The following is a 26,409-nucleotide window of genomic DNA, read 5'->3' as shown; positions in this document are numbered from 1 at the left end:
ATGAGGGCAAGTGAGAGCTGTTGGGATTTATATACCCTAGCATAGCAATTTCCTATTTGGATTATAGTGACATATGTTCCTGATATATTTGAAATATTTATGATTTATATAATTAGTGAATTCAATATATTATGTTGTGATTCATTACGGAATTGATAGTGTCCACTTGATTACAAGAGATATTTATATATGTATGTGATGGCGATCACTACATGAATATAAATGTGAATCATAAATTGTTCATAGTCGGTAATTATGGATGGACTCATTATTAACTAAGACTTGAACTGGACCCGCGTTAGGTTGAGATATATTGCGAGAACCGTCGTATGTAATTGCTCCCTATCACTGTCATGGTATTTGACTCTTAAGCGTGAGAAAAGTATAAACCCTTTTATTAATTAGTAATTACTTTGATTTATTCAGTAGAATCTTCGGAATCCATCGACCGACACTTTGGGTAATTATGTAATTAATAGTTAGAGGGTTATATTTTCAATATTTGCATCATTGCTACTTGTATTTATTTTGTATTGATTATGATTGATCACAAAGTAATTCGAAGACCTTCGTGTGTTTTTAGATAAAATGATATATTATATATATATTTATTTAAATTATTATTTTTGTCAAACAAATATTTTATTGTGATCAAACCGGAAATAATTAATGGTACCAAAATAAATATATTAATTAAGTAGTCAGATTGATGGTTTTATTTATCTGATAACTAATTATGCATTGAGGAGTCAAAGTGCAATATTGACTTAAAGGTTATTTATTATTTAATTGGAGTTCAATTAATTTCTTTTAGTGGAGTAGAAATTAATTCATGAAGTAATTTAATTGGGTCTATAGACCGAGCCAATTATTAATTCATTGTAGCCAAGAAAATAATAAGCCCAAAGAATTCTCACTCATAACCCAACTTGATATTGGAGACCTATTAGATTTGAAATGTCACGTTAGTTTTAGAGATTGAGAAAAATATAATGTCTTTAATTATTATTTTTTATGTTACCTATATATATATGGAGTCCATGTATATTTTAGGTTACGCTTTGTAAAATAATTTTAGAAAATAAAAAAAAAATTCTCTCTCTATAATTTTAGGGTTAATGTTCTCATCTAATAGAGGCTCCCACAAGCTTAGCTCTCTAAGGTCATTCATGGAGGCTTATGGGTGATTCCTAAAGGCAAATCCATTACCAAGAAGATGGAGATCTAAGGAGAAGGCATCTAGCAAAGGGATTTACAATAAGTGAGAATATTCACTTTAGAGGAGAGATCTAAGGTCTACTCAAACCTTGATGTAACTTTTCTATCCCTAAATTGAATGGATCATCATATTCTTCATGCATAAAACTTGTCCCTACACATGAATCAAGATCTTTATTTGAAAAACCCTCATAAATTTTTTAAAACTTCCGTTTCCCCAACACTTTCCTCATCTCTTCCTTTCTTTCACCATTTCAAGTTGTTTTTCAAATTTTGAATCTCCAAAATGTTTGCTTTATTTGCATGATACACCTCTTAATTCTCCATAACTTTGTCGTCAAGACTTTGATAATCATCTTTCGTAAACTAATCCTCAAAGCATTGTACCCAATACTCTATGGGTAGTAACTTACCTTTATGATTGGAAGTGATAGTCTCGAGCATCGATCTTCCAAACATAACTTGGAGTTTTTGACTCTCCAAAATACTCCAAAATATCTTAATGTATTCCTTTTGCAACACTACCAATGCTTTTTCTTTTTTCTTTCCACGAAGCTTGTTGGGCATGTCATTCTTGGGCTCTTCTCCATCAACATCCCACAAATCATATGCTTTGAGGTATGAAGTCATGATGATTCTCATTCTATTGTAATTAGAGAACATCATCTTCTTACTAAGAAAATATATTTTCACCTCTTTATCATCATTAAGGAGAAACATGTTTTTCTCAAAATGTTGAACCTTTTAGGGTCAACTTCGTCAAGCCTTCAAGATTGTCTAGGCTTTGATACCACTTTGTTGGATTTTACTTTGATGCCACTTTGTTGAAAATAGTGGCCTAGATACACACATAACACTCAAAACAATATAGTTAGAATGCAGTCCTTCATGGAACCCTTGATATAATCAGAATCAACCTTGCATCGTCAACTATTCCTTATTCTCTCAATGGAAGACAGATGAATAGGAACTATCTATCTCTCCTTCACGTCCACTGGCGTCACTTACTGAGGAGGATGCTTCCTTGATTTCATCGGATTGTGGAGTGTCTGCAACAGCCTCTCCATTTGGTTGTCTTTCTCATTTTTTAGGTTGGGGCTTTTGGGTAGTATAGGGCTGCAAATATTTGCTATGTTTGACCTATGTGTTGGACCATTTCCCTCTTTGGGCACTGTATATTCTCAGTCTATATATTTATAAAATTTGAAATTAACTTTTCAAAAAAAAAAAAAATAAAACACAATATTTGGAAGAGAATTGAATGGATGAATAATTTTACTTCACTTAATCCCATTTATATTTTTTATAAATTTGTTAGAGTATATGATTATATAGGCCTCACAACTATGTCGGTAACCATTACATTTAAATGCCTAATTACACATACTATTCACACTACCATGATATTTAGTAAGTATAACTCCTACTAACATAACCATTTAATCTTGACTCTCACGACCTTTGATTTTACATAACCTTCACCATCACACTAACTCTCATCTACTAATTCTCATTAAGATAATTTACTACCCACTGACATGCTAAATTCCCACGTACACTATGTAAGACAAATATTTGAAATGACTAATTAAATACTAAAATCAAGTTTATTTTTCAACAAAACTGTGTACTTTGTCAATATATATATATATATATATATATATATGTACACACGGGGACGTGAGTAAAATAGTGTGTGTATAACTATAAGAGAAATGATAAGTCTTCCGACCTCAATTGCTGACTCCTCCTCCGAATCCAACGTGGTTGGACGACGTTAGAACTCTTAAAAAAAAAAAAAAAAAAAAAAAAAAAAAAAAAAAAAAAAAAAAAAAAATCACAATAGATTCAGAGGATAAGTCGGCAATTGAGGTCGGAAGACCTATCATTTCTTTAACTATAAAGTAAAAAATTTCTAAAGGTTCAAAATATATTAAGAATAATTTTGCATTATTATTTTTGTATATTTATTATATATAAATAATATTATATATTAAATAAATAACATTATGAAAAATTTAAAATAATGTATAAAAAGTTAAATATAAAAATAATTTTGTATTAAAATTCTTAATTTAGAATTTTATTAATATATTTTGATATAAAATTGACCTCTCCTAGGGGTCATGGTTTTGATCAAGTAAGAATCAAAATAAAACTCACACATTGGACGTAGCTCATAGACATGCAATGGAAATGTGTGTCCTCTAACTCGAGTGGTTAAAATTTTTGGTTGGACCCAGCTCGGGGTACATACAAGGGTTATTTTATTTGTTTTTATTTTTTTATTTTTTTTAAAGGTAAATTTGAATGTATACATATAAAAAAGAGAGCTAAACAATGTAGACAAAAGTGCAAAAAAACCCCTTGTATTATTGCAAAACTTGCAACTAACCCCCTAAACTATCAAAATTGCATAAAACCCCCTGAACTATACAAATTTGTTGCAGATCACTCCATCCGGCCACCAGCTGTCCAAAAATGAGCGCGTGATTCTCACGCGATAGACAAATTGAAATTTTTGTACAATAATGCCCTTCTACCATCTGCGACATCCCCTCCTCCACCTTAAGCCCGTTGCCTCAACACCACCGCCCCCCATCTCTGCAAACCCATAACCACCACCACCCATAACCCTAATCCAAATATGTAACCAAAGAACACATCAAACCCATAACCACCGGTCCACCACCACCTTCAACCAAAATCATCACTGCTTTTCACCCAAAACCTCCACAGTCACCATTCTGCCCAACCAATCCATCCTAGCCGGAAAAATGAAATTGATCATGGCTTTACGAAATTTCCCTAAATCATATTCAACCAAAAATTAAAAAAGTCCCCAAATCACGAACTCTACAACTGGTATGGTTTTTTGCTGCTGTCGAACCCAGAAATGGCCCCGACAGAGGACAAAGGACAGCGGCACAAGGAGTTACTGGTGAGGCGATGAGGACGCGCTAGGTGTGGCACAATGAGTTACGGGAGACCATCACCGTTTGCGTCGTCGACAACACTGGGATGTCAGATCTGCTCTCGTCGTCTGCCGCTGTGAAGAGGTCGGCTGTGAAGAGGTCGTCCAGTGAGGACTTGGCTGTGATGGTCCATCTCCGCCGCTCGGGTCCCTGCCACTTTTTCTTTTGTTCTTCGCGGGACACGTTGGACATGTTGGTGATCTGGTCGACGAAGACGACGGCTACTTGCCGTCAGTGTTGCCGGTCAACGACGACATGAACGAGGTGGCGCCATAAATAGCCGGCGAGATCGATGTGCTCCCTTTCCTCTCTGTGTCTCTTTGTGGTTCTTTTACTTCTTCCAATACCATTGATGCCGCACAGAGATACACACACACACACACACACACACACACACACACACACACACACACACAGAGAAATAGAAAGAGGGAGATAGAAAGAAAAGGTTGGCAAGATTTTAATTTTTTTTTTTTTTTAATTTACCAGAAAGTCGCGAAGAAGAAGATGAATAGTAGTGTATAGAGTCTATAGACAAAAGGGAAAAGGGTCCAATATATATATATATTTTTTGATTTGGTGTGAATAGGAAGTGTTCTAGCACAAGTGACTATTTGTCGTGAAGATCGACTGTGAACAACGGTGATATCATCTACTCAACTCGAAACGACGTAGTTTTGAATAAGGGTAAAACTATCTTTTATCTTGTCCGGTGGCCTGAGTATGCAAATTGCAAAAAAGTGAAAGTTCAAAGGAGTTTTTTTGTAGTTTGGGGGGTTAGTTGCAAAACCCCCATAATTCAAGGGGGTTTTTTTGCACTTTTCTCAACAATGTACAGGATGGATGGTTAGCCCAATACTAACAACATTACACAAGCCCAGAACAATTCGGCCTACAGCCCAAAGAGTTACTGCAAGGGTTACTTATGGGCCTTACGAGACACATTCTGAAGGGTATTTTCTGCAATTATATTTTAAGTATCGATCCCAAATGCAACTTTAAAAGATGTTGTGGGTCAATAGTAAAAATTTAAAAAACAAGATACTAACCCATCCAAACCCAAAATACGACCTGCCTCCCCCAAATTCACGAAAGATCTGCGCTTTCTGCTCCTCCGCTGCCAACGGCGACCTACTCCACCGGATTAGAAGAAGCTCCTCCACTGCGAGTTTTCAAGGTTTTTTCTCTCTCAGTTTCTATTTCCTGTCCTTTACCCATTTCTACCACTCCACGGCCTCACCAGTCACCACCACCGCACACTTCACCCCCGGCCCTCACTACCACCCACCGACCCAACCACACATTTACTACAACCCACGTTTGGCAATTGTTTCTCTTGGAAATTTCTGTGGCGTTTTGCTTCATTGTTGTTTTTCTTGTTGCTCATATTTGGCCTGCAAAATATTGCAAAACTGAATAGAATATTCTACATTACTATTTGAATTAGGGTTATGGAGTTTCTCTTTCTGCTTTCTTTTTTATGTGTTTTGCTATTGAATTTATGACTTATATGTAATGAATGATGAAAGATGAACATGGTGGAGGTTCACTTTAAACTAATTGTCTACTTTAGTTTGTAAGTTGATTTAGCGCTTAATTATTACTTAAATAATGAAATGAGTTACTTGTTTCTTGTAATTGCCATTTTTAGTTATGAACAAAATTAGTATTTACATTCATGGTTTCGGAATAAAATGAGCAAAAAATCATTTTATGTTTATATAATATTTTGAACTAGGCTTAAGGAAAATGTGATAAATACATTATTATAGAATTTATATTGTTTTTAAATATCCATATCGCGGCCGCCTTGTCCATGTCCTGTTTTGTTGAGATTTGTCTCCTTTTCCTACTTTCTAGACTGGGCATAATGCCATTGCCCTTCAACAAACTAAGCTGATTTTGTCTTACATGGTGCATTGTTTATGGTCTTTCGATTGATTTATATCCCATTTTAAACATTGTTTCAAGACATTCATGTCCATTTTGCTTTGGATTTGTAATTTTAAGTATACCTCGTTGTTTAAGTGTCCATCAATTGTTTGATAAAATGCCTCACTAACAATCTTAATTTTTTTTCCTTTCCTTTTTTTTTTTTTTTTTTTCTTTATGCTTTTGTTATTACTGTAGTTCTTTTTTAAGTAGAAAGGTCACATGGACTCCAAATACAAAGAGATTTCATAAGATTATTGGAACAAAGTTATGAATCTCTTTTTATGAGTGTACTCTTTTTTTTTTTTTTTCTTTTTTTTTTTAAATAATAACAAAAACAATATTTTTGAAAAACATTTTCATGATTTAAACCAAACACCAGAAAATATTTTCCTAAAAATGTTTTACATGTAAAATTTTCTGTGAAAAATCTTTTACCACAAAAAAAATGGATGCTCCGTTTCAATTTGATGGCTAAAAGCATCCTGTCTGAGTTAGCATACTAGACATGGTTATTTAATTTTTGATGTTTCCCTCTAGAGCTTCACTTGGTTTGATGAAATATAGTTATTTTTTCTTTTTCGATAAGTAATAAAATATTGTTTTTGGGTGGCAAATATTAGAGTATTTTGGTATTCCTTGATGAAACTTTTGTCTAGAAGTTTGTGGAAAATTCATTGTGTCTTCAATTAGTCAAGAAGATTTACTTATAGAAGGCAGCCCTTGTTTTGCAGCTTCTTTTACATCTTGTGATTCAATGGGGCCACGGTGGAAAGGTAAGGGATCAGAAGCTAAAGCCCTTGCTGATCCCATGTCAGAGATAGTCTCACAGCTTCAATCTTCTCTGATTCAATTGGATTCTCATGGACTGCTCTCAGGGTGTAGTGTACTTCTTGGAGCAGAAACAGAACAAACTGATTTTCTTAATCGTGCGTGTTTTGGTCGACCCATTATCACAACCGAGAAGGATAAGCAGTGGTTTCAGTTGGGTATGGAAGAAGCTTTTTATCTGTGCTATTCTATAAAATGTCTCAAGATTATTGGTGAAGATCAATGCACCAAAAGCAATGAAGAGTTATGGAATTACATGAAATCCAAGGAAGATACATTCCCTGAATACTTTAAGGCTTATTCTCATCTTCGAAACAAAAATTGGGTTGTGAGATCAGGATCTCAGTATGGTGTGGACTTTGTTGCTTACCGCCACCATCCAGCTTTGGTGCATTCTGAGTATGCTGTTCTTGTTTTATCAGGGGATGGTAATGCAAATGGTCGATTGAAGGTTTGGTCTGATTTTCAGTGCACACTTCGACTTTGTGGCAGTGTTGCGAAGACATTATTAGTTCTTAATGTCTATCGAAATAATATTGGTGATGTCTCTCCATCATGTCTGGAGGCTTACAGTGTTGACGAGCGCACCATCACTAGATGGAGCCCTGAGCAATGCCGAGAGGATCAAAAAACAATTGAAAACGGAGCCAAGTAAGAGATAGACATGAAGCTTATTTATTATTATTATGTACCATTTTAAAATTGTATATGCAATTTATTTAATCTAATAAAGCTTTGTTTTTTATTGTTTTAAATATCATGAGATGTAATTATTGACCGGAGTTTATTAGTGCATGTCATATGCAAACATTATATTCCTGTATTTATTTATTTTCGGATACAATCTGAGTTGATTGTGTTTGAGCTTCAAACTAAATAGATCCAAGTTTCCCAGAAAATGCTGAATAGTATTTATCATAGCTTTAGGAGGTACTTAAAAAGTTACTGTCTTTTGGAAGAACTTCAATAGCTTATATTGAACCTTCTTAACTCATCCATGTCATCACTAAGGGGTAATTTATGTCTATATGGAATGGGTTTATGGTAATTTATGATAAAATGATGAGTACGCCGGTGAGAGTAATTTGATGTTATTTAAGGGGCAGATAAACTAAGCTAGAGGTTCCTCCATTAGCATTGGTTAGTCTTTGCCAAATTTAAGTACTCTATTTTTGTTTTTATTTTTGCCCGCGGAAGGTAATTTGAGTACTTTCTTTGCTGCCTCACATATTCAAGGGCACTTAAAATTTCCAATTGTACTTTAATGCATTACATGTAAAGTGCATCATTTCACTTTTTCATGACATTTTATATTTCTAATTGTACTGTTACCCCTTAACAGTAAAAGATTACATGTTGTTTTGTTATACTTTTGTGGGTAAAAGTTGTCCTTTGTTTCTGCAAATGTCTTACTAAATTTCATATGCCTATTTCAGAAAGTGAAGACTTGGAGAAGATATGATCCTTTCACTCCCTTTGTGTATACAGGTATAATTCTTCTCATTTGTTTGCTTTCTGTTATCTCCTTATGTTATTACTTGGTTGAGGATGATTGAATTGTCTAGGTATCAATGTGTTTGCACCCAAATTGGACATTTGGTCCACTTAGGCATGATGTCACGAGGAGGGGGTCCAGGTCCGCAGAAAGATAGGAGGAGGGCTGGATCTCACTCTGAGCCATGTCAGCATCCTTATTCCTTCATGACCATGTCCAAGTTAACAGCTGTAATAAGCAAACTCACCACCAGTGACTACGGCCCTGGCATTTTGGCTGGGCGTGGTGTACACCAAATAAGGACGAGAGATTACCACTCTTGTCGAATCAACAAACAAGGCCCTGTAGCGAAGTGACTAGGGCAAAAAAGCACTCGAGTGTCTGCAGCCGGATTAGCGTCCCATACACTTGTATGCTTTTATAGTGTCACTTGTAACCTTAAGTTTATATTTCTTGCTTGTTACCTTGGCTTTCATGTTGTAGCTTTGAGTTCTTCACTTGGGTTTACATTAAAGTTTGTAATGGTCAATGGTTCAACTAGTAAACCCTTTAGAATGTAACAAGCTCTAAGAACTTGTAGTTGATCCTCAATGAAGAGAAGATTACAGTAACAGAATTCTTATACTAGGATCGAAGTGAAACGAACCTTTGATATGGTCATTCTTCCCCTCCACAACCACAATCGCCTATCAGATAAGCCAGTGCTCTCCACAAACGAACCTTTGATAGATGCATCCAGTGCTGCTAACGACTGTAAAATCAATAGGAATATTTGCTTGGCTTTCTTTAGCTACATAGATGACGATCCTGGCACGTCCGTGCACTGAAAAATTACAAGCAATACCCTTGAGGGCACACTTGTAGCCAAACAAAATGCCATGTAGATTTAATGACAATAGATTTTGGTAACCGTTTGGCCCGATTAATGACAATACATTTCTATGAAGTTTTGATTTCTGGATTTGAAGATGCAAAATTATAGATGATGTAATGAAGATCAACTTTCCTACCTAAAATAATAATAATAATAGTAATAAATTTCATTGCTTATTGTAGAAAACAGAAGAATGAAAGATCAAGTGTAGAACTTTTAGTAATAAGTTTTTTAATATTATATATTTTATTTTCTAATTAGAATTCCATTTATATTTCCTATTACTATATTATTATTATTAGTATTAGTATTTCTTTTTCTAATTAGATTTTCTTTTATTGAATTAAATAAATAAGTTTTTAGTATTTATATATTTTCTTCTCTAATTAGATTTTCTTTTATTAAATTTCAATATTTAAAATTATTTATTGTATTATAAAGATAAATTGGTATTGACATTAATTTAAAAGGAAGGTGAATTACAAAAGGTAAATTTATTTATTATATTAGAAATGTAATTTTATTTATTTATTTATTATATTAGAAAGGTGAATTTATAATAAAGTCCAGGACTCTTTGTCGAATGATAAGATCAAACTCTCTTATTTTAAATGTTTATCTCGGTATTTATATCATTTTTCATTCTTTTTATTATAATATTTTATTTTGTGTGATTCTTGATCAATTTTGGTATTGTGGTTAAAGTTTGGCTCTAAGTTACCTTTTGATATCTCAACCCAAACTTGATTAGTGTTGTACTTGGACTGAGGTGATAGCAATTTGAGTCTAATCCGAACTCGAAATTTAATATTATTTTATTCACATTATATGTAATATTAAAATGATGTGCACCTTTTTTTTTTTCTTTTCTTCTTCTTCTTATAAACTTTGTTTAAATATTAATTTATTGTATGTTAACATTTTGGAGAATTTATTTACCCAAAAAAAAAAAAAACTTTGGAGAATTAATATTCTAAGAATTTGTTTGTAATTTATTACAAGGTTGTAATAAATTTTTACAACTTTTTGTATTTAGGAGTAATTAAATCTCAAACAAACTCAATATCACATTAATTTTTAGTGTTGAGATTGGGTATATGAGTAACTTGAATTAAACCAACTTTCTAACTTGGTATCTCAAACCCGAGTTTAAAAATAGAAGAATAGGTTGGGCTCGAGTAGTTTTGGTTAAAGGTTGAGTTAGAGTTGGATTAGGGTTGACCATTTTCGGGTTGGGCTCAAGCTGTTTTAACCTAGTTGAGTTTCAGGCCTAGTTTTATAGTGGACCAGGATTCTCTCCATTTGCATAGTAGTCAATTTCTTCCATTTTTGTGAGCGAAAGTACATCCCAACATTTTCGTAAGGTGCATCCCAACACTTTCGTACGGTGCATCACAACACTTTCGTACGGTGAATCCCAAACATGACTGACGTGGCCATTTCTGGGCCACTCATTCCAAAATGGAGGAAATGATACACTATTTCATTGGAGGTGATTTTCATCTGATTTATAGTAGGGTTTTGTTTCACCCGATTTATAGTAGGGTTTATTTTTTTTATTTTTATTTTTATTTTTATTTTTTTTACGCATTCCTTTACTGAAAAATATATTTTCGACAAATTGGTGTAATTTGCATAAGAGATTGTACAACTTCTAAAAATATAGCAAAACTATAATCCAAAGTAATAAGCTTCATTATAGAACTACAATCTCCTTCTATCACTACATCTCTGTAACCCCATCATTGAAGAAATTTCAAACATTCTGTCAGCACCATAGCTTCTGCAGCTGCTGCATTCATGACATGCCGAAAGAAAACTGAAGCAACACGCACAGCATGACCTTCCTTGTTCCTAAGAATCAAGCCGCCTCCACAAATATTTAACAAAGTATCAAATGAAGAAGCATCACAATTTAGTTTGAAGCTATGCTTACTATGAGTTTACCGTTTGTTATCTGTAAGCATCAAGAGAGGAATTCGGAAAATTCATGAGAATTGGCTAAAGTTTTGCGGTTAAGATTAAGAAATAAAATATATAATACAAATATATATGTAGAACTCTCACTGATATTATCACAAACGCTTAGCAGATGTTTTAATCTTTAAATAAAAATGGCCCTTGCTTCTTGTTTGAAAACAATTGCATTCTAGCACTCACCACTCAAAATGAAGACTAATGGCAATGCAGGCAAAATTGATGTGACCATAATTTTTCATTTTAAAACAAATAATTGAATTAATGCCCAATGATAATTCAAATACCTGTACATTTAAGCATCTCAACTTAAATTGCTACGGTAGCTTAGACTTGGTGTGCTGCTGTTGCACCACCAAGACTGAAACTGGTTGCCTAATATCAGGGGATATCAGTAGATTTCCAATTGCCCCAAGCTCCGGCAACTCATGAGCCCACTCTAACAGGCCTGATAGCAGCGGTGAATCCAATCTGTGTTGCCGCCCCACCATGATCAGGTCACAATTTTCTCCCATGCTGCGGATTATCAAAATAGTGCCCGGTCCATCTCTCACCTTCTCCTCTTTATACATTACATTACCTCTAAGTGAACTTTGCAGCCTTATGTCCTTCAAATTCTCCGTGTCAAGAACAGTTTCCCAGTTGTCCTCACCTATGTTCTCCACTGCCTCTAACCGCAGAACTGTCAAGTGAACAGATGAGGATTTGGCCATCCGTTTAGCATAAGCCAGTGCTTCACGGTCGTCTTCACCTCCAAAGAAGAGTACAGCCACACGATACAGTGGCGTGGTGCGCTGCCGCATTTTGCGACGGTCAACAAGAATGCCGACGGAACAAGGGGCCAACTCCATGACCTGAAGGTTTATAGACCTCAAAATATTGTTGTCCACAATCATGTTGCCTTGAGAATTCCATTTCCTATGAAACGGAAGTATTATTAGCGAGGCCAACTTGTCGAAGGCTAGTGAACAAATGTCATGGTGCATGAACTCTGGCATTGATATTGCAGTGAAGGCTTGCACATTTACCAACCCTAAGAATTGATGCTCGTAGTAATTGAAAATGTCGATGATGTGCCGTGATTGTGAATGAGAGGCAGTGGTTATCTTCTGGCCAAATTTGTGGTTGATTAATAGTGGGGTGGCTCGGCCTTTGAGCTCCATGAGATGGAGTACATGGACTAGCAGAGGACTTTCTCGGGTAGGATTGGAAGCTTCAAGTAGCTTAATGGCGGTCAAGGCCTCATCTTGTCTATGGACACAGACAAATATTCGTAGCTCAGCATTGTTTGGAGTGTGTAGAATATTTCTTTTCTGGTAGCCTCTATATATCCTCGAATAGTCGTAGAGAAGTCTCACAAGACACGGTACGATCACTGCTATTAGTAAGACTGAAAGAGTCACAATGGAGAAAGTTTCTTCATTTATTGTCTGTGCTTCAATTTGAGGGGGGAGAGAGAGTTTTTAGTGTAATTGAATAAGATGACAACATTTTATTAATAGACTGATAAAAAAAAAAGTTCAATTGAAAAGCATGCATATATAGATGATGAAAATAATTTAATTCACAGTTTGTATTGTATGTGTAGTTGATTCATACTATAAATTCAGTTATTCTTCTAATTGGCTCATTAGTAAGCTAAATTTTGCATTAATTGTGTTGGGACATTTTAAGGATTGTTAAGTACCTGATTTCGCGTGTAGTTGTGAAGCCCAGCGATCTCGACAATGCCTTGAGTACTCAGGATGAGTGCAAGAGTAATTGCTTCTTTGAGGGGCATTTTCCACATCAATAGAGGAAGAAAACTCCCTGCGAATTTAGTTAGAGTACCAAAAAATAGGATGGTCCATAACAAATAGATGATTCTGAAGTTTTGTATAACAAGAAAATTTGTTTTCATGCCGCAGAAAGTCATGAGCACTGGCGTAAGGAAACCCGCAGAAATGGTGTCGAACCTCTCTACCAGTGTGGATCCGAGAGGTGGTCCGACAGGGATTGTGAGGCCGAGTATGAGAGGACCGAAATAGTACATCCGTGTCCCTACGAAGTCACAGGCTATGGCCGATAAGAGAACGCCGCAAGAAATGAAAGCGATGTAGACTGGGTCCACTGGCTTCCCTTCCGGTGTCTTTCTGATGATCCATAGATACACTGGCTGCATGATGTACGAGACGGCAAGGATCAAAAGTATATAAAGAAATAGGGCTTTTCCCCCAACCATAGCCGACCCGCCCAGTTTTGAAATTCTAACATAGTTGAGTGGAGTATGTACCGCTAAATTGAGCAACTCCCTGACCAATCCTGTAGCTAGAGCAACGCGGCCGACCTCAGTGTTGGTGATTTTTAGGTCATTGAGGAGGCAAGAAACGACCGCAAATGGGCTTAAGGTCTGTGTTAATATAGTGTATTTGAAAGATGCCGACACAGTGAAGCTTATATAATCGTCCACCTTGGACATAACGGTCATGCCCACAAATACTTGAACGAAGACAGACACAAATCCCAAAGCCCAGACTTTTTTACCAGTTCTCATCACCATGCTCGGTTCCATCTTCACTCCCACCAGGAACATGAAAAGCATGAAGCCGGTTTTCCCTAACACGTCCAGATATTTATTTCCTTTTGTAGGGAACAATGTTTCAGTAAACCCCGGAATTTGTCCCAGAAAAGTAGGTCCTAGTAATATACCAGCCTGCAGATTGAAATCAAAATCAAAATCAAAGCACACACACACAATCAAAATCACACACACACACACACACACACACACACAAACTTCTTTCAATCCTCGGACACTGCAATTTAAAATGATGCATACAAAAATATATGATTTGGGGAAGAAAGGGAGAGAAAAATACAAGGATCTCGGAGACCATTCGGGACACGTAGAAGCGTTTCAACAGCGTGTGTATAGATTGAGTGAGGATGAAAATTACTCCCAATTGCAACTGAAGCCTGGGCAAAGTATAATTGAGAAAGGAATTTGAATCTCGTATTAGGTTCCATATGCCAGATGAATGCAGCGGCCTAAGTTCAGCTACGCAGAAGTCATCATCTGATCGTGGCAGTATTAATTTTGTCAGGTTTTTTTCAGCCATGAAAATTTCTGGATCTGTCATACCTTATGCCAATGAAATTCATTCATCCGAAAAAAGGGTATATAGAAAATTAAACAGAACAAAAAAAAAATGAAAAAGAAAGAGAGAGAGAGAGAGCGAATGAAGAATATCTTGAATTTGGAGCTGTAAAACTATAAAACCAGTTGTAGCTGGTACCTTCTTCTTCTCAACAAGTAATTGTGGAGTCCAGATGGACGCGAAGGAGTCCATCTCAATCGAGCGGTGGACAGAGCTCCACGTACGTAGAGGTGGCTAAATTTTGTTTTAGGTATTTCTGTCTTTGTTAACGCCATGGAAATCGGCTGCTGCTTCCTTTGTCCAACCCAGTAATGCTATTTGAGTAAATGCTATTTAGGCAGTAGTTTAACCGTCAGGCCTTTCTCTCTACTTGAGTTTATCCACGCTATCAAAATACAATCTCTTCTTTGATTAGACAGGGAATCATTTTCATATACAAAATTCAAATTACTCTCTCTCTCTCTCCATATATATATCAAAAAGATTTTCATATGCAATCTTTGGTTACAATTACAAATCTGAAATTTCAGCCTAATCGAACAGAGACTCTGAACATAATCAACTTCCACACCTGCAAGTTAACCTAAAATCCAAATCATTAAATCACATTCAAAATATATTCAAACTCTTATACATATACATATAATTCATGTATATATTGGCGAGCTGATTTTAATGCCCTGTAAATACAAAGAATCCTAATCTTCTTCGGGTATCTTCTAGGCCCCAATCGTATTAAGAATCCCAAAGTAACAATTCGCTAATCAACAATAAATATATATATATTAAAAGTACATAAGATATTATGTATATCAGCTCCCTATATCATCATTCCCTTTGCAGAGAGAGAGAGAGAGAGAGAAGGTAAAACGCGTATATACTATAAAACCGAAAGTATGTATGCGTTAAACTAATAGTATAACAACAAATATGACGAAATAAAACGCCAACTTATTCCAATTATTTTTTTTAGCACCTTATTCTAATTACAAAATATATATATATATATATATATATTTTTATAAGAGTTAGCGGTTAAAGAAAAAAGTGGAAGATTAGCGTACAATTAGACACTTACAAATTTCGAAATATAACAATTAGATCCGATCTCTCTTGTTAAATTGCTCATTTGAGGAGCATTCTCAATATTGAAGAAGACCCAAACCTCGACCGGTATGGGTTGGGCAAATTAGTTTGCTTTTGGGCTCGGTTTTCTTATGGATTATGCAACTATTGTTTCTTATTTGTCTGAAATGAGATCGGATGAACCCATTATGCATGAATTCAAGTAGTACCATACATATATTGCTTCCCAATCTTGATTCATATTACTCCATTGGAAAAATGGGTGATCTTTACTTCTGAAAGCAATTATAGAAAATTTAAATAGAATTTTTTTAATCAAAATTGCAAAAGAATGTAATCACTCTTCCCTTTCTTTCTCCATTCTCCATTCTCCATTTGCTTCGTTAAACAGCCATTTCGCAAACTATAACAATGGACGCTAGATACTAAAATAAGCGTTTGGTTTCGCGATTACTGTGCCTCTAAAGTGCTTCTAGACATTTATTAGTTACATTCGATTTAAATGCAACCGGGAACTTATTTAACTAGGATTTATTTCAGGATTGGGTCTGAATTTAGAATCATAAAAAATTCGGTGAAACTAAAAAGGTAATTTTGTCAGGTTAAAACATTTTGTTCTATTTATTTTTATTTTTATTTTTTGTGGACAATACTGAAGAAGGAAATGTTTACTAATATGAATGTCATATTGTCATTCTTTTGAGGGAAGTTGAAAATGTATTTAACTAATCAAAATCAGAGAATGTTCAATACTCAGTTCAGTTAATAAATGTTCAAAACTTATTTATGTTAACAAATGTTCAATGCAAGTCGCACTTGAGTCCAATTGGTTCAACTTGTTCATATTGTATCATTTCGCTAAGTTCAACCGGTCGCACTTGCCTCATGAGTTACAGATCTTTCTTAAAGACAGAAGACATTCTTTTCTAAAGGTTGTACATTTGTGTATGATGTTGCTTCTCATTAGGTTTTTATTACTAGAGTGGTAACTTTTTGTTGGATGACCGGAAATCCTTATTGAAGGAGTGTTGGTGCAAAATTTCTCTCTATAAAAGAATTTAAAAGAAATAATACAACTCACTCAAGATAAAAAATAAATAACAAGAATTACTCGAGAAAAGTGAATATTGTTTGATGATCTTTATTGGAGGTCTAGGCCTCTATTTATATACAACAACTCACTCAAGATAAAAAATAAATAACAAGAATTACTCGAGAAAAGTGAATATTGTTTGATGATCTTTATTAGAGGTCTAGGCCTCTATTTATATACAAAAAGGTGACGGAATTATGATAGGACTGATTTTGCTTGTCTTCTAATTCATTCTATATATATCATTCTTTACAAATAAAGTTCTTTCATTTATATAATTCTTTCCATGCCAAACTTTCCTTATACAGAACTTTCTTTCTATGTTGATTCTTTTGATTAGCAGGATTCATTTACTCCCATATGGTCTGGGCCAAAAATATCTTGGGCCAGCCGAGTTTGATTGATGGGCTGGAAGCTTAGTACTAGCAATCTTGGGCTAAATGGAGACCTAATTTGGGCTCAATCCAGATTGGGCTTCTGCAATCTATTAAAGGATCGAAAGTATAAATTTGTACTGCGATAACGTGAACGACTCGGATTGGGCTTCTGCAATCCTTATTGAAGGACTCTGGAAATAGAGAGAACAAAAGCTTTGGTGAGTGATGTGAAGAGAAAGGAGAGCGGGTGTAAGGGAGGAAAGTATGCAACTTTCATTGAAATTGGTGGTCGAGAATGAGTAGTAGAGCACCAATGGTGGGTGCGATTGAGTGAGTGGTAATAAGTATTTTATCTATCATTGTGATATTCACTTCTTGATTTATAAATAGTGAAAGTTATTCTCTCCACGTAACCCTAATCCAACCTGCAAGCAGATATTCCACAATTTGCCAAGTTGGAGTCACATTTGTCCGAGATTATATTAAATAACCTAGAAAATGCTTTTCAAGATTTATCAGCCAACTCCACTACACCTTGGGTACTCAATATGAGGGCTAGACAAAGAACTGAGATACATGAAACCAATATTGCAGCATTGAATCTCACAACATGATGTATTTCATTAAAGTTTCTTCTCATTCCACTGTAGGTTAGTAGCATCGGCGTAGCCAACCCCTATTGTGAAGGTACCTAACCTTTTCTCCAGTGTTGATCCTAAACTGGCAAATATCCCGAGTTGTCAATGGCAATGGCTGAGGCAAGTACCGCGAAGCAAATGAAACTGATGTACACTGCTCTTTACCGGTTTCCCTTCTGGAGGCTGTCGGATAATCCACGGAAACAATGGGTAATGCCCGAACGCAATGGTGGAAATAAAAGTCACCGAAATCATTTTCAGAGATGATCAAGGTGTATCCCAAGGGGATTGCATCCTAAGGGGATTGCAATCGGAAAAAATGGCTATAGCCCAGTCCTTTCTCCCAGATTTCAACACCATGCTTGGATCCATCTTTACTCCCCATCAGGAACATTTATGCAAGTTCCGTAACATTTTGACAAAAGCACATCCTTCCTCAGGATACAATGCATCTTCAACAGTCGGTCCTAGTATTATACCAGCCTGCAGGTTCACACCAAAATTCATCACAAAATATATGATACTCACACACACACACACACACACACACATATATAGAGAACTCTCAGTAATAAAATCACAAACACTTGGCAGATGTTCTAATCGTTAAATGAAAATGGACCTTGCCTATTGTTTGAAAGCAATGGCACTCAAAATGAAAATTAATGGCAATGTCATGACACATGAATGCAGGAAAAAATTTGTGAATAATTTGATTTGACCATAATATTTTCATTCGAAAACATAATTGAATTAATGCCAGATGTTTTGCACATAATTGAATTAATACCCGATGTTTTGCACAATAATATATGTTAATTCAAATACCTGTACTAGCTGTACATTTTAGCACCTCAACTTAATTGCTACTTTAGCTTAAACTTGGTGTACTGTTGTTGCACCACCAAGACTGAAACTGGTACTTATATCTGGGGATGCGAGTACATTTCCGATTGCCCCAAGCTCCGGAAACTCAGCCCACTCTAACAGGCCTGATACTATCGGTGAATCCAATCTGTGGAGCCGCCCCACCATGATCAGCTCGTAAATATCCCCCATGGTACGGAGTATCCTAGTCGTGCCCAGTCCATCACTCACCTTCTCCTCTCTATACATTACATTACCTCTAAATGAACTTTGCAGTCTTATGTCCTTCAAATTCTCTGTGTCAAGCAAGGTTTCCCAGTTGTCCTCACCCGTGTTTCAACCGCCACCAACCGCAGAACTGTCAAGTGAACAGCTGGGCATTGCGCCATCCGTTTAGCATAAGCCAGCGCCTCGCGATCATCATCACCTCCCAAGTAGAGTACAGCCACACGATACAGTGGCGAAACTGGCGTGGTGCGGTGCATTTTGCGACGGTCAACAAGAATGCCGACCGAACAAGGGGCCAACTCCATGACCTGAAGGTTGATAGACCTCAACATCTTGTTGTCCACAACCATTGTGCCGTTAGAATTCCATTTCCTATGAAATGGAAGAATTACTAGCGACACCAACTTGTCAAAGGCTAGCGAACAAATGTCTTGGTGCATGAACTTTAGCATTGATATTGCAGTGAAGGCATGCACATTGACCAATCCTAAGAATTGATTCTCATACTTATTGAAAACGTCGATGATTTGCCGTGAGTGAGAGGCAGCGGATATCTTTTGGCCGAACTGGTGGTTGATTAAGAGTGGAGTGGCTCGGCCTTTGAGCTCCATGAGGTGGAGTACATGGACTAGCAGAGGGCTTTCTTGGGTAGGATTGGAAACTTCAAGTAGCTTAATGGCTGCCAAGGCCTCGTCTTGTCTATGGACACAGACACATATTCGCAGCTCGGCATTGTCTGGCATTGTCTGTAGACCGTAGAATATTTCTTTTCTGGTAGCCTATATATGTCTTCGAATAGTCATACAAAAATCTCACAAGATGGGGTACGATTACTGCTGTTAGTAAGACCGATAGAGTTACCACAGAGAAAACTTCTTCAGTTAATGTCTGAGCTCCAATTTTAGAAAGAGAATGTTAATAGTCTTGTTGAATAAGATAATAACAGTTTATTAATTGAAGGATAAATATTGATGATATGTTGATGTACTACATAGAAATTTCTAAGGCATCAGTTGCAATCATTTAAGGCTTATGGCCTGAAAATAAGCATTTACTTTCACAGGCTCATGAATGCTAAATTGTACAAATAAATGAACAAACTAGTTCAAACTGAGTGTAAGTGCAATTTTTTGGTTCATCTACAAACTCGAAAGAAGAAGAAGTTCAATTACAAAGCATATCTAGATGGTGAAAATAATTTAATTAAGTCACGGTATGTATTATATCGTAACATTCTATAAATTCTAGTAGATCCATACCATAAACTCAGTTATTCTTCTGGTTTGGTCATTAGTTAAAAGCTAAATTTTGCATTGTGTTTGGGACATTTTATTGAACAGTGCTTCTTGAGAATTGTTATGTACCTTATTTTGCAAGTAGCTGTGAAGCACGGCTATCTTGACAACGCCTTGAGTACTCAGGATAAGTGAAAGAGTAGTTGCATCTTTGAGAGGCATTTTCCACATCAATGAAGAAAGAAAACTCCCTATGAATTTAGTTAGAGTACCAGTAAGTATGATTTTGCATAACATGAAAATTTGTTCTCAGGCCGCAGAAAGTCATAAACAATGGCGTAAGTAAACCCGTGGAAAAGGTTTTGAACCTCTCTACCAGTGTGGATCCTAGAGGTGGTCCAACAGGAATGGCCAGGCCTAGTATCAGAGGACCAAAATAGAACATCTGAGTCCCTAAGAAGTAACTGATTGTGGCCGAGAGGAGAACCCCGCAAGAAATGAAACCAATATAGAGCACGTCCACTGGCTTCCCTTCCAGTGTCTGTTTAATAATCCATAGAAACACCGGGCACAGAATGAACACAATGGTAATGATGAAAATTATAAACAGAACTAGGGTTAGTACCCCGGTCATAAATGATCCACCTAGTGTCGAAACTCTAGCATAGTTGACTTGAGTATGGATTGCTAAACTGAGTAACTCCCTGATCAATCCTGTAGCTAGAGCAACGCGGCCGATCTCAGAGTTTGTGATTTTTAGGTCATTGGGGAGGCAAGCAATGACAGCAAATGGGCTTATGGTTTGTGTTAATATAATGTTATTGATAGGTGCCCTCATAGTGAAGCTTATATTTTGATCCAGCCATGCAGAAAAAATCATGGCCACTAATATGGGAAGTAAGACCGATACAAGTCCCGTGGTCCAAACCTTTTTACCAGTTCTCACCACCATGCTTGGTTCCATCTTCACTCCCACAAGGAACGTGAACAAAATGAAACCAGTTTTCGCTAACGAGTCCAGTAAAAAAAGACTCTGTAGGGGGAACAATGTTTCAGTAAACCCCGGAATTTGTCCCAGAAAAGTTGGTCCTAGTATTATACCAGCCTGCAGATTGAAATCAAAATCATGACAAAGTATGAAAATGTTAATTGATGATCAGTAGCAACACATACATACACACACACACTTTGTAGAAATACGGAAGAATCCTCAATTGGAAGCTGACTTCACGATTTAAAGGATAATGCTTTTGATCATCAATGTACTTTGCAATATGAGTGTTTGTTGTTACACTGTCTTCAATAAAAACTTCCACCATAGAATGGGATATATGATCACTCTCTTGAACGTGTGATATAAATATATTATATGTGACAAAATGCACGCAAAACATCATTGACATTGAACAATTTCAAAATAAAATTTATATATATATGAAAGGGAGAGAAAAATACAAGGATCTCGGAGACGGTCCGGGACACGTGGAAGCGTCTCAACAACATGTGTAGAGATTGAGTGAGGATGAATATTGTTGCCAATTGGAACTGAATCGTGGGCAAAGGAAAAAAGGGAATGGTTTTCGAATTTGGTAGGTTCCATATGCCCCGGTGAATGGATCGGCTTAAGAAAAGCTGGGCAGGTGTCATTGTCCATGGATGAACAATTCCAGCTCTTCCAAACCTTATGGAAATTAAATTAATCCGAGGCTGGGCAGTACTTTTGCATGATATTCATCCATGGATGAACAATTCCAGTCCTTCCAAACCTTATGGAAATTAAATTAATCCGAAAAACATAGGGTACATAGAAAATTAAACGGTCAAAAAAAAAGAAAAAGAAATAAGGGAGGATCACAATGAAGAAGATCTTGAATTTGGAATTGTAAATATTATCAACCATAAAAACTACAACAACTAGTAACAACTAACTGTCTAGTCCAGCAATGAAGTTCATATATTGACTCCTCAATCGAGAGGCGGACAGTGCTCCACGCAGGGGAGCAATTTAATTTCTATATATATCTTAACGCCATGAATATGGGCTGCTTCTTGTATCCAAAATCAAAATACTCTCTGCGTCTCTCTCTCAAATTCGTTTTTTCTCTCTCTAAATATATATATCAAATGACCAACGGGCATTGACCTGCCCTTCGGGGTTCAAGCCTCCATGTGTATGAGAACCACTACGAAATATATATATATATATATATATATATATATATATATATATATATATCAAATGGAATACAACACTACAATGCAATTACAAACCTGAAATTTCAGCCGAATCAAACGAGAGAACATGATCAACTTCACCTGCAAATGAACATAAAATTCAAATTATCAAATCACATTCAAAACCATCAAACAAGCATCGAAATCTCATAACCAATTACACATGCATATACATATAATACATATACATATATATTTAAATATAATGAAAGTCTCCCTTAATCATTCCTTTGCAGGGTGTGGGAGAGAGTTCAATTTCGGGTAGACAGATGACAGCAATCAAAGATCTCATCTGCTTTGGTTGTATAGAGAAAGTCGACCGAGAAAGGGAAGACGCGCATAATACCCAAACGGCGTTACTTTTACTTTATGTGGTACCGTATATTAGTAAAATACGATTAAAAAAAAACAGTGTAATTAGATTTTTTCGAAAAAAAAAATATATATATATATACAATATAAAAATTCGATTTTAAAAAAAAATGAAAAAATAAAAATTCAAATACCCTAGTTACACACACAAAGGTATATATATATATATATATTATGAATTACAAATTCGTGAAAAAAAATTCCGCTATAGATGTCTTATTTATTTATTTTATATATCATATTCTTGTAAATATATCAAAAGAAAATATAATGAATAATAAAATAAATAAATAAATAAATATTAAAATAAGTTTTCATTTTATTCAACTTGACCATATCACGAAAACCACGGAAGAAATAAACTAATCAAATATAATTAATCAATGACTATGAAATCATAAGTATTTCTTATTCAAATAATCAACTATGTTTATCTTTAAATAAATAAAATTTATTTATTTTTTCATATTTTTTGATAATCTATATATAAATATATAGTAAATGTATAAGTATAATTTATTAAAATTAAATTAGATAGAATATAAAAAAAAAATTGCATTTATGCACATGTTTAATTCCTAAAAGTGTTCTTGACTCATTTTTTTCTTACTGAAAGATATAAGCAACACTTTTCATTTTTCTTATTTTTCATTTTTTGGAATTTTTCAATTTTTCGGAATTATTTCATTTTCGTCTCATTTTGCTTGTCGGATACTGTGGAGTGTGCCGGGTGAGTCCCGAGAGTTGATCCCGGGTAGGACCCGCAATAAGATTTGTCATGTACGGGGCTATTTTTCAAGGTCGTTGCACTTCATGCATATTTAGTGCATGTTTATGTGGTTATTTGTTTAAAGATGCGTTTGCGGTGTATTTAGTATATATATATATATGCATATAAGACAAAATGGATATTCTTGAGCCCGTAGGACCCACAGTTGATTATAGTCATTATAAATGACCATATGGTAATACCTGACCATTTCTTCCTCCCCCCTTGCGTGACTTCTTCATCCCTCTCAACAGCTTCTCTTTTCTTTTTCTTTTTCTTTCTTCATTTCAAGCTTATATCTATATTCTTCCATTTATAATTTCACTTGGTCACTAAAGGCAAAGTTATTGAGTTAGACGAGAGCTTTGCGGCGATGAAGCACAATTATATTTAGGTCATCTTGAGATTTTCAAAAATTGGGGGTTTTCTTTAATTTCTTGAGGTAAGGGTTTCTAAGGCCCATTTCTTTGATTTTGGTGAATTATTCATTTTTAATTTGGTCAAAAGTGTAACGACCCGAACCCGTGGGTTCGAATCACTAACCGGATCTTTACCCGAACTCGAGGTCAACTAAGGACACTACCGTCCTTTCTTATGTCAATGCATATTATACGTGTTATTCCAGGGTTTATAAAAAAAATAAAAAAAATAAATAATAATAATAATAATAATTAAATGAGATCATAACTACAAAGTATGTCAAAACAGTCCACTAACCCATCAAGACCTGTGGAGGAGTATCGTCCGTCACTTCCTTCCCATATTCTGAAAAATGTTAAATAATGGGGTGAACTAAACGCTTAGTATGAGGTGTCTAAGACACACCTCTTATGACCCTGTGAATCCACGTATAGAATAGAAATCAAGAGAATTGGATCATACTATACCAGGGATATAATCTATAACCACAACGTCAAATATAACCACAATTGTCATTCAAGTCACCATTATACCAAGTATGCCAATGAAATGCAATGACATGCCCATGTCGCTCTCCATTTTTCGAAACATTACCGTTTTAACTTCCAAACCGTTAGTGCAATCCGACCCAAGGCACTTCCAAGGTGTCACAAAGGGAGGATTGGCTAAATATCCACGACCAGAAGACACCTACAAGGCGTCGCACCCGGCCTAGTTAGCTCAATCTCTAGTCCCCTCTAGACTACACTAACACCACAGACCACAATGTGCCTCCTAGGCGTCCAGTTTTCGCAAACACTTTTCGAAAATAATTTTCTCAAAACGATTTCATTTACTTAAAAAACACTTTTCCCTTTCTCTTTATTTTCCAATGGATGCATGAATGCTTCATGCTTCTTAACACAATTCAACTTTTGAATTTCACACATGTTTTCCATAATAAATTTCAAAATGCATAATTCATGCTTTCATTCAACATTGATTTAACATATTAAACATACAAGGCACAAATTCTATTCTTCATAGGCATGCTTATACATAAAACATCAACTAACACATAATCACATTTCTTATATACATCATTTAAGCATGTTTTCTTCTTAAATAACAATTAACACATAACCACACATCACTTGTATAAAAATTAAGTCACCTTTGCAAGAATCCACAAAATTTAGACATGCTTTACAACAATTAATGAAAGATAATTCATTAAAATCCAAGAAAATGTGAATTAGAAACCCCTACCTCAATTTTGTAGAAAAATCCTCAAAATGGGTCCTAAATTTGAAATCCCTAGATTGCACCAAAACCACTTTTGCTCTGATCAAATCGTAAATCTCTACTTGTTCTTCGTTTTGCCTCAAACGGCTCCAAAAAATACCAAAAGATGAAAGAGAAATTAAGGATTAAATTTTTGTTTTGAAAAGAAAAAGAAAATGGATCAAGAAGGGGGAAAAATAGAGAGCTTATGGCAGTGAGTGAAAATGTGAGGCCAACATGGCCTTTTGGCCACAATTTGTATAAGTGGTGGGTCCCACCACTTTAATTAAAAAAAAATTCTTTTTCTTTTTATTTTTACACCACAATTATATATATATATATATATATATATATATATATATATATATATATATTCATACACATAACAATTCTCCACCACATATAACACATTAAATAAAATAAATGTGATGCAAATGGACCTAAACAACATCCCCGTACATAACAATTCCGGTAAAGGGTCCCGCACGGGACCATTCGACCTGAAAAATGGAAAAATGCAAAAATAACAAACTTTACATTTCAAAGAGCCTTGAACACAATGAAATGTCCCAACCAACACTAGGACACAATTGGCACACCCCACGGTTTTCGGCACACAAACCAAGAAAAGACGAAAATACCCTCAAAAAATAAAAAAATTCCAGAAAATGAAAAATGGTAAAATTTGAAAACATAACAAAAAGCATGCTTTTGATGTGTATATTTTAATTGTGGCAATTATGGTTTATATATGTGAAATGTGATATTGGTAATTATGTGATAAGTGAATTGATATACATTAGGGATGGCAAACGGGCAGGTTGGGTCGAGTTTGGGCATTGTCAAATATGGGTAGGTCAAATATGGATTGTGACCCATATTCGAGCCGCTTGTAACGGGTTAAATATGGGTTTGATGAAAATGAGTCGGGTCAATCCGTCATGACTCGCCAACCCGTTTTAGGAAAAAAAAAAAAAAAATTTAATTATTTTGGATAATCTCATTATTATAGTTTTTTTTATTTTAGATGGATAAAAACTTGTAAAAATATGTATGGATAAATGTAAATCCTATAATTTATTTTGAAAATTCTTTAAATTTATATTATTTTATTTTGTAACTAGACATGCATGAAGGTAAGATAGATATATATATATATATATATATATATATATATAATCATTTGTTAAGCTTTTTATAGAATACATAATTAAATGAATAAATCAGGTCGTCCTCCTTTAAAGTACAGATGTAAACATAGGTTTCTTTTGAACCGTAGTATTACATACACGAGGAGTTCATGATACAGAGAGAATCTTAGAAAGAGAATTTTAGAGAGAGATAGTGGGAGAGAAAGAGAGAGAGAAAGAATTTAGGATTGTGTGAG

General features: G+C 35.2%; 3 protein-coding genes across 6 annotated transcripts; 1 reads left to right on the top strand and 2 right to left on the bottom strand.

Moving 5' to 3' along the window:
* Positions 1–5,240: 5,240 nt before the first annotated feature.
* On the top strand, positions 5,241–17,333 carry LOC132270745 (tRNA-splicing endonuclease subunit Sen2-2-like). 4 transcript variants are annotated; one of them, XM_059771945.1, is made up of 4 exons: positions 5,241–5,370; positions 6,860–7,607; positions 8,393–8,444; positions 8,522–9,445. In XM_059771945.1, the coding sequence occupies exons 2-3, from the start codon at positions 6,883–6,885 to the stop codon at positions 8,397–8,399; spliced, it is 732 nt and encodes a 243-aa protein (XP_059627928.1). In that variant the 5' UTR covers positions 5,241–5,370; positions 6,860–6,882; the 3' UTR covers positions 8,400–8,444; positions 8,522–9,445. The 4 variants fall into 4 exon arrangements, with proteins under 4 accessions (XP_059627928.1, XP_059627926.1, XP_059627927.1 ...); XM_059771943.1 differs by lacking the exon at positions 8,522–9,445 and adding an exon at positions 16,962–17,333 and having other exon boundaries at positions 5,273–5,370; XM_059771944.1 differs by lacking the exon at positions 8,522–9,445 and adding an exon at positions 13,210–13,232 and having other exon boundaries at positions 5,273–5,370.
* Positions 11,450–18,692, bottom strand: LOC132269848 (cation/H(+) antiporter 4-like). Its single transcript, XM_059771083.1, has 5 exons — positions 18,525–18,692; positions 18,054–18,116; positions 17,692–17,928; positions 12,990–13,994; positions 11,450–12,765 (listed from the first exon to the last, which is right to left on the bottom strand). The coding sequence occupies exons 1-5, from the start codon at positions 18,690–18,692 to the stop codon at positions 11,620–11,622; spliced, it is 2,619 nt and encodes an 872-aa protein (XP_059627066.1). The 3' UTR covers positions 11,450–11,619.
* A 95-nt stretch (positions 18,693–18,787) lies between these two features.
* On the bottom strand, positions 18,788–23,581 carry LOC132269847 (cation/H(+) antiporter 15-like). Its single transcript, XM_059771082.1, has 5 exons — positions 23,543–23,581; positions 22,235–22,279; positions 20,589–21,068; positions 20,340–20,504; positions 18,788–19,507 (listed from the first exon to the last, which is right to left on the bottom strand). Exons 1-5 carry the CDS (start codon positions 23,579–23,581, stop codon positions 18,788–18,790), a joined length of 1,449 nt encoding a protein of 482 aa, XP_059627065.1.
* Positions 23,582–26,409: the final 2,828 nt, after the last annotated feature.

This window comes from Cornus florida, unplaced genomic scaffold, assembly GCF_030987335.1.
Source record: "Cornus florida cultivar Cherokee Brave unplaced genomic scaffold, ASM3098733v1 CherokeeBrave_3.0.0_Hap2_Chr08, whole genome shotgun sequence".
Taxonomy (NCBI): domain Eukaryota; kingdom Viridiplantae; phylum Streptophyta; class Magnoliopsida; order Cornales; family Cornaceae; genus Cornus; species Cornus florida.
Note: the sequence above shows the minus strand (reverse complement) of the source record. Positions and strands in the feature narration are given on the sequence as shown.

Excerpts from the sequence above, each read along its gene's own strand:
- LOC132270745 (XM_059771943.1), top strand. The coding sequence starts at position 6,883 with ATGGGGCCACGGTGGAAAGGTAAGGGATCAGAAGCTAAAGCCCTTGCT.
- LOC132269848 (XM_059771083.1), bottom strand. The coding sequence starts at position 18,692 with ATGGGGGATATTTACGAGCTGATCATGGTGGGGCGGCTCCACAGATTG. Across the intron at positions 13,995-17,691 it reads GGATCAACACTGGAGAAAAG|GCTGGTATATTACTAGGACC; the intron begins GTTAGGTACCTT and ends TTCAATCTGCAG. Across the intron at positions 12,766-12,989 it reads ACAACTACACGCGAAATCAG|AAACTCTCTCTCCCCCCTCA; the intron begins GTACTTAACAAT and ends CAATTACACTAA.
- LOC132269847 (XM_059771082.1), bottom strand. The coding sequence starts at position 23,581 with ATGAAGAAGTCACGCAAGGGGGGAGGAAGAAATGGTCAG. Across the intron at positions 20,505-20,588 it reads GTGGATCATTTATGACCGGG|ACACTGGAAGGGAAGCCAGT; the intron begins GTACTAACCCTA and ends ATTATTAAACAG. Across the intron at positions 19,508-20,339 it reads CACCTCTAGGATCCACACTG|GCTACCAGAAAAGAAATATT; the intron begins GTAGAGAGGTTC and ends AGACATATATAG.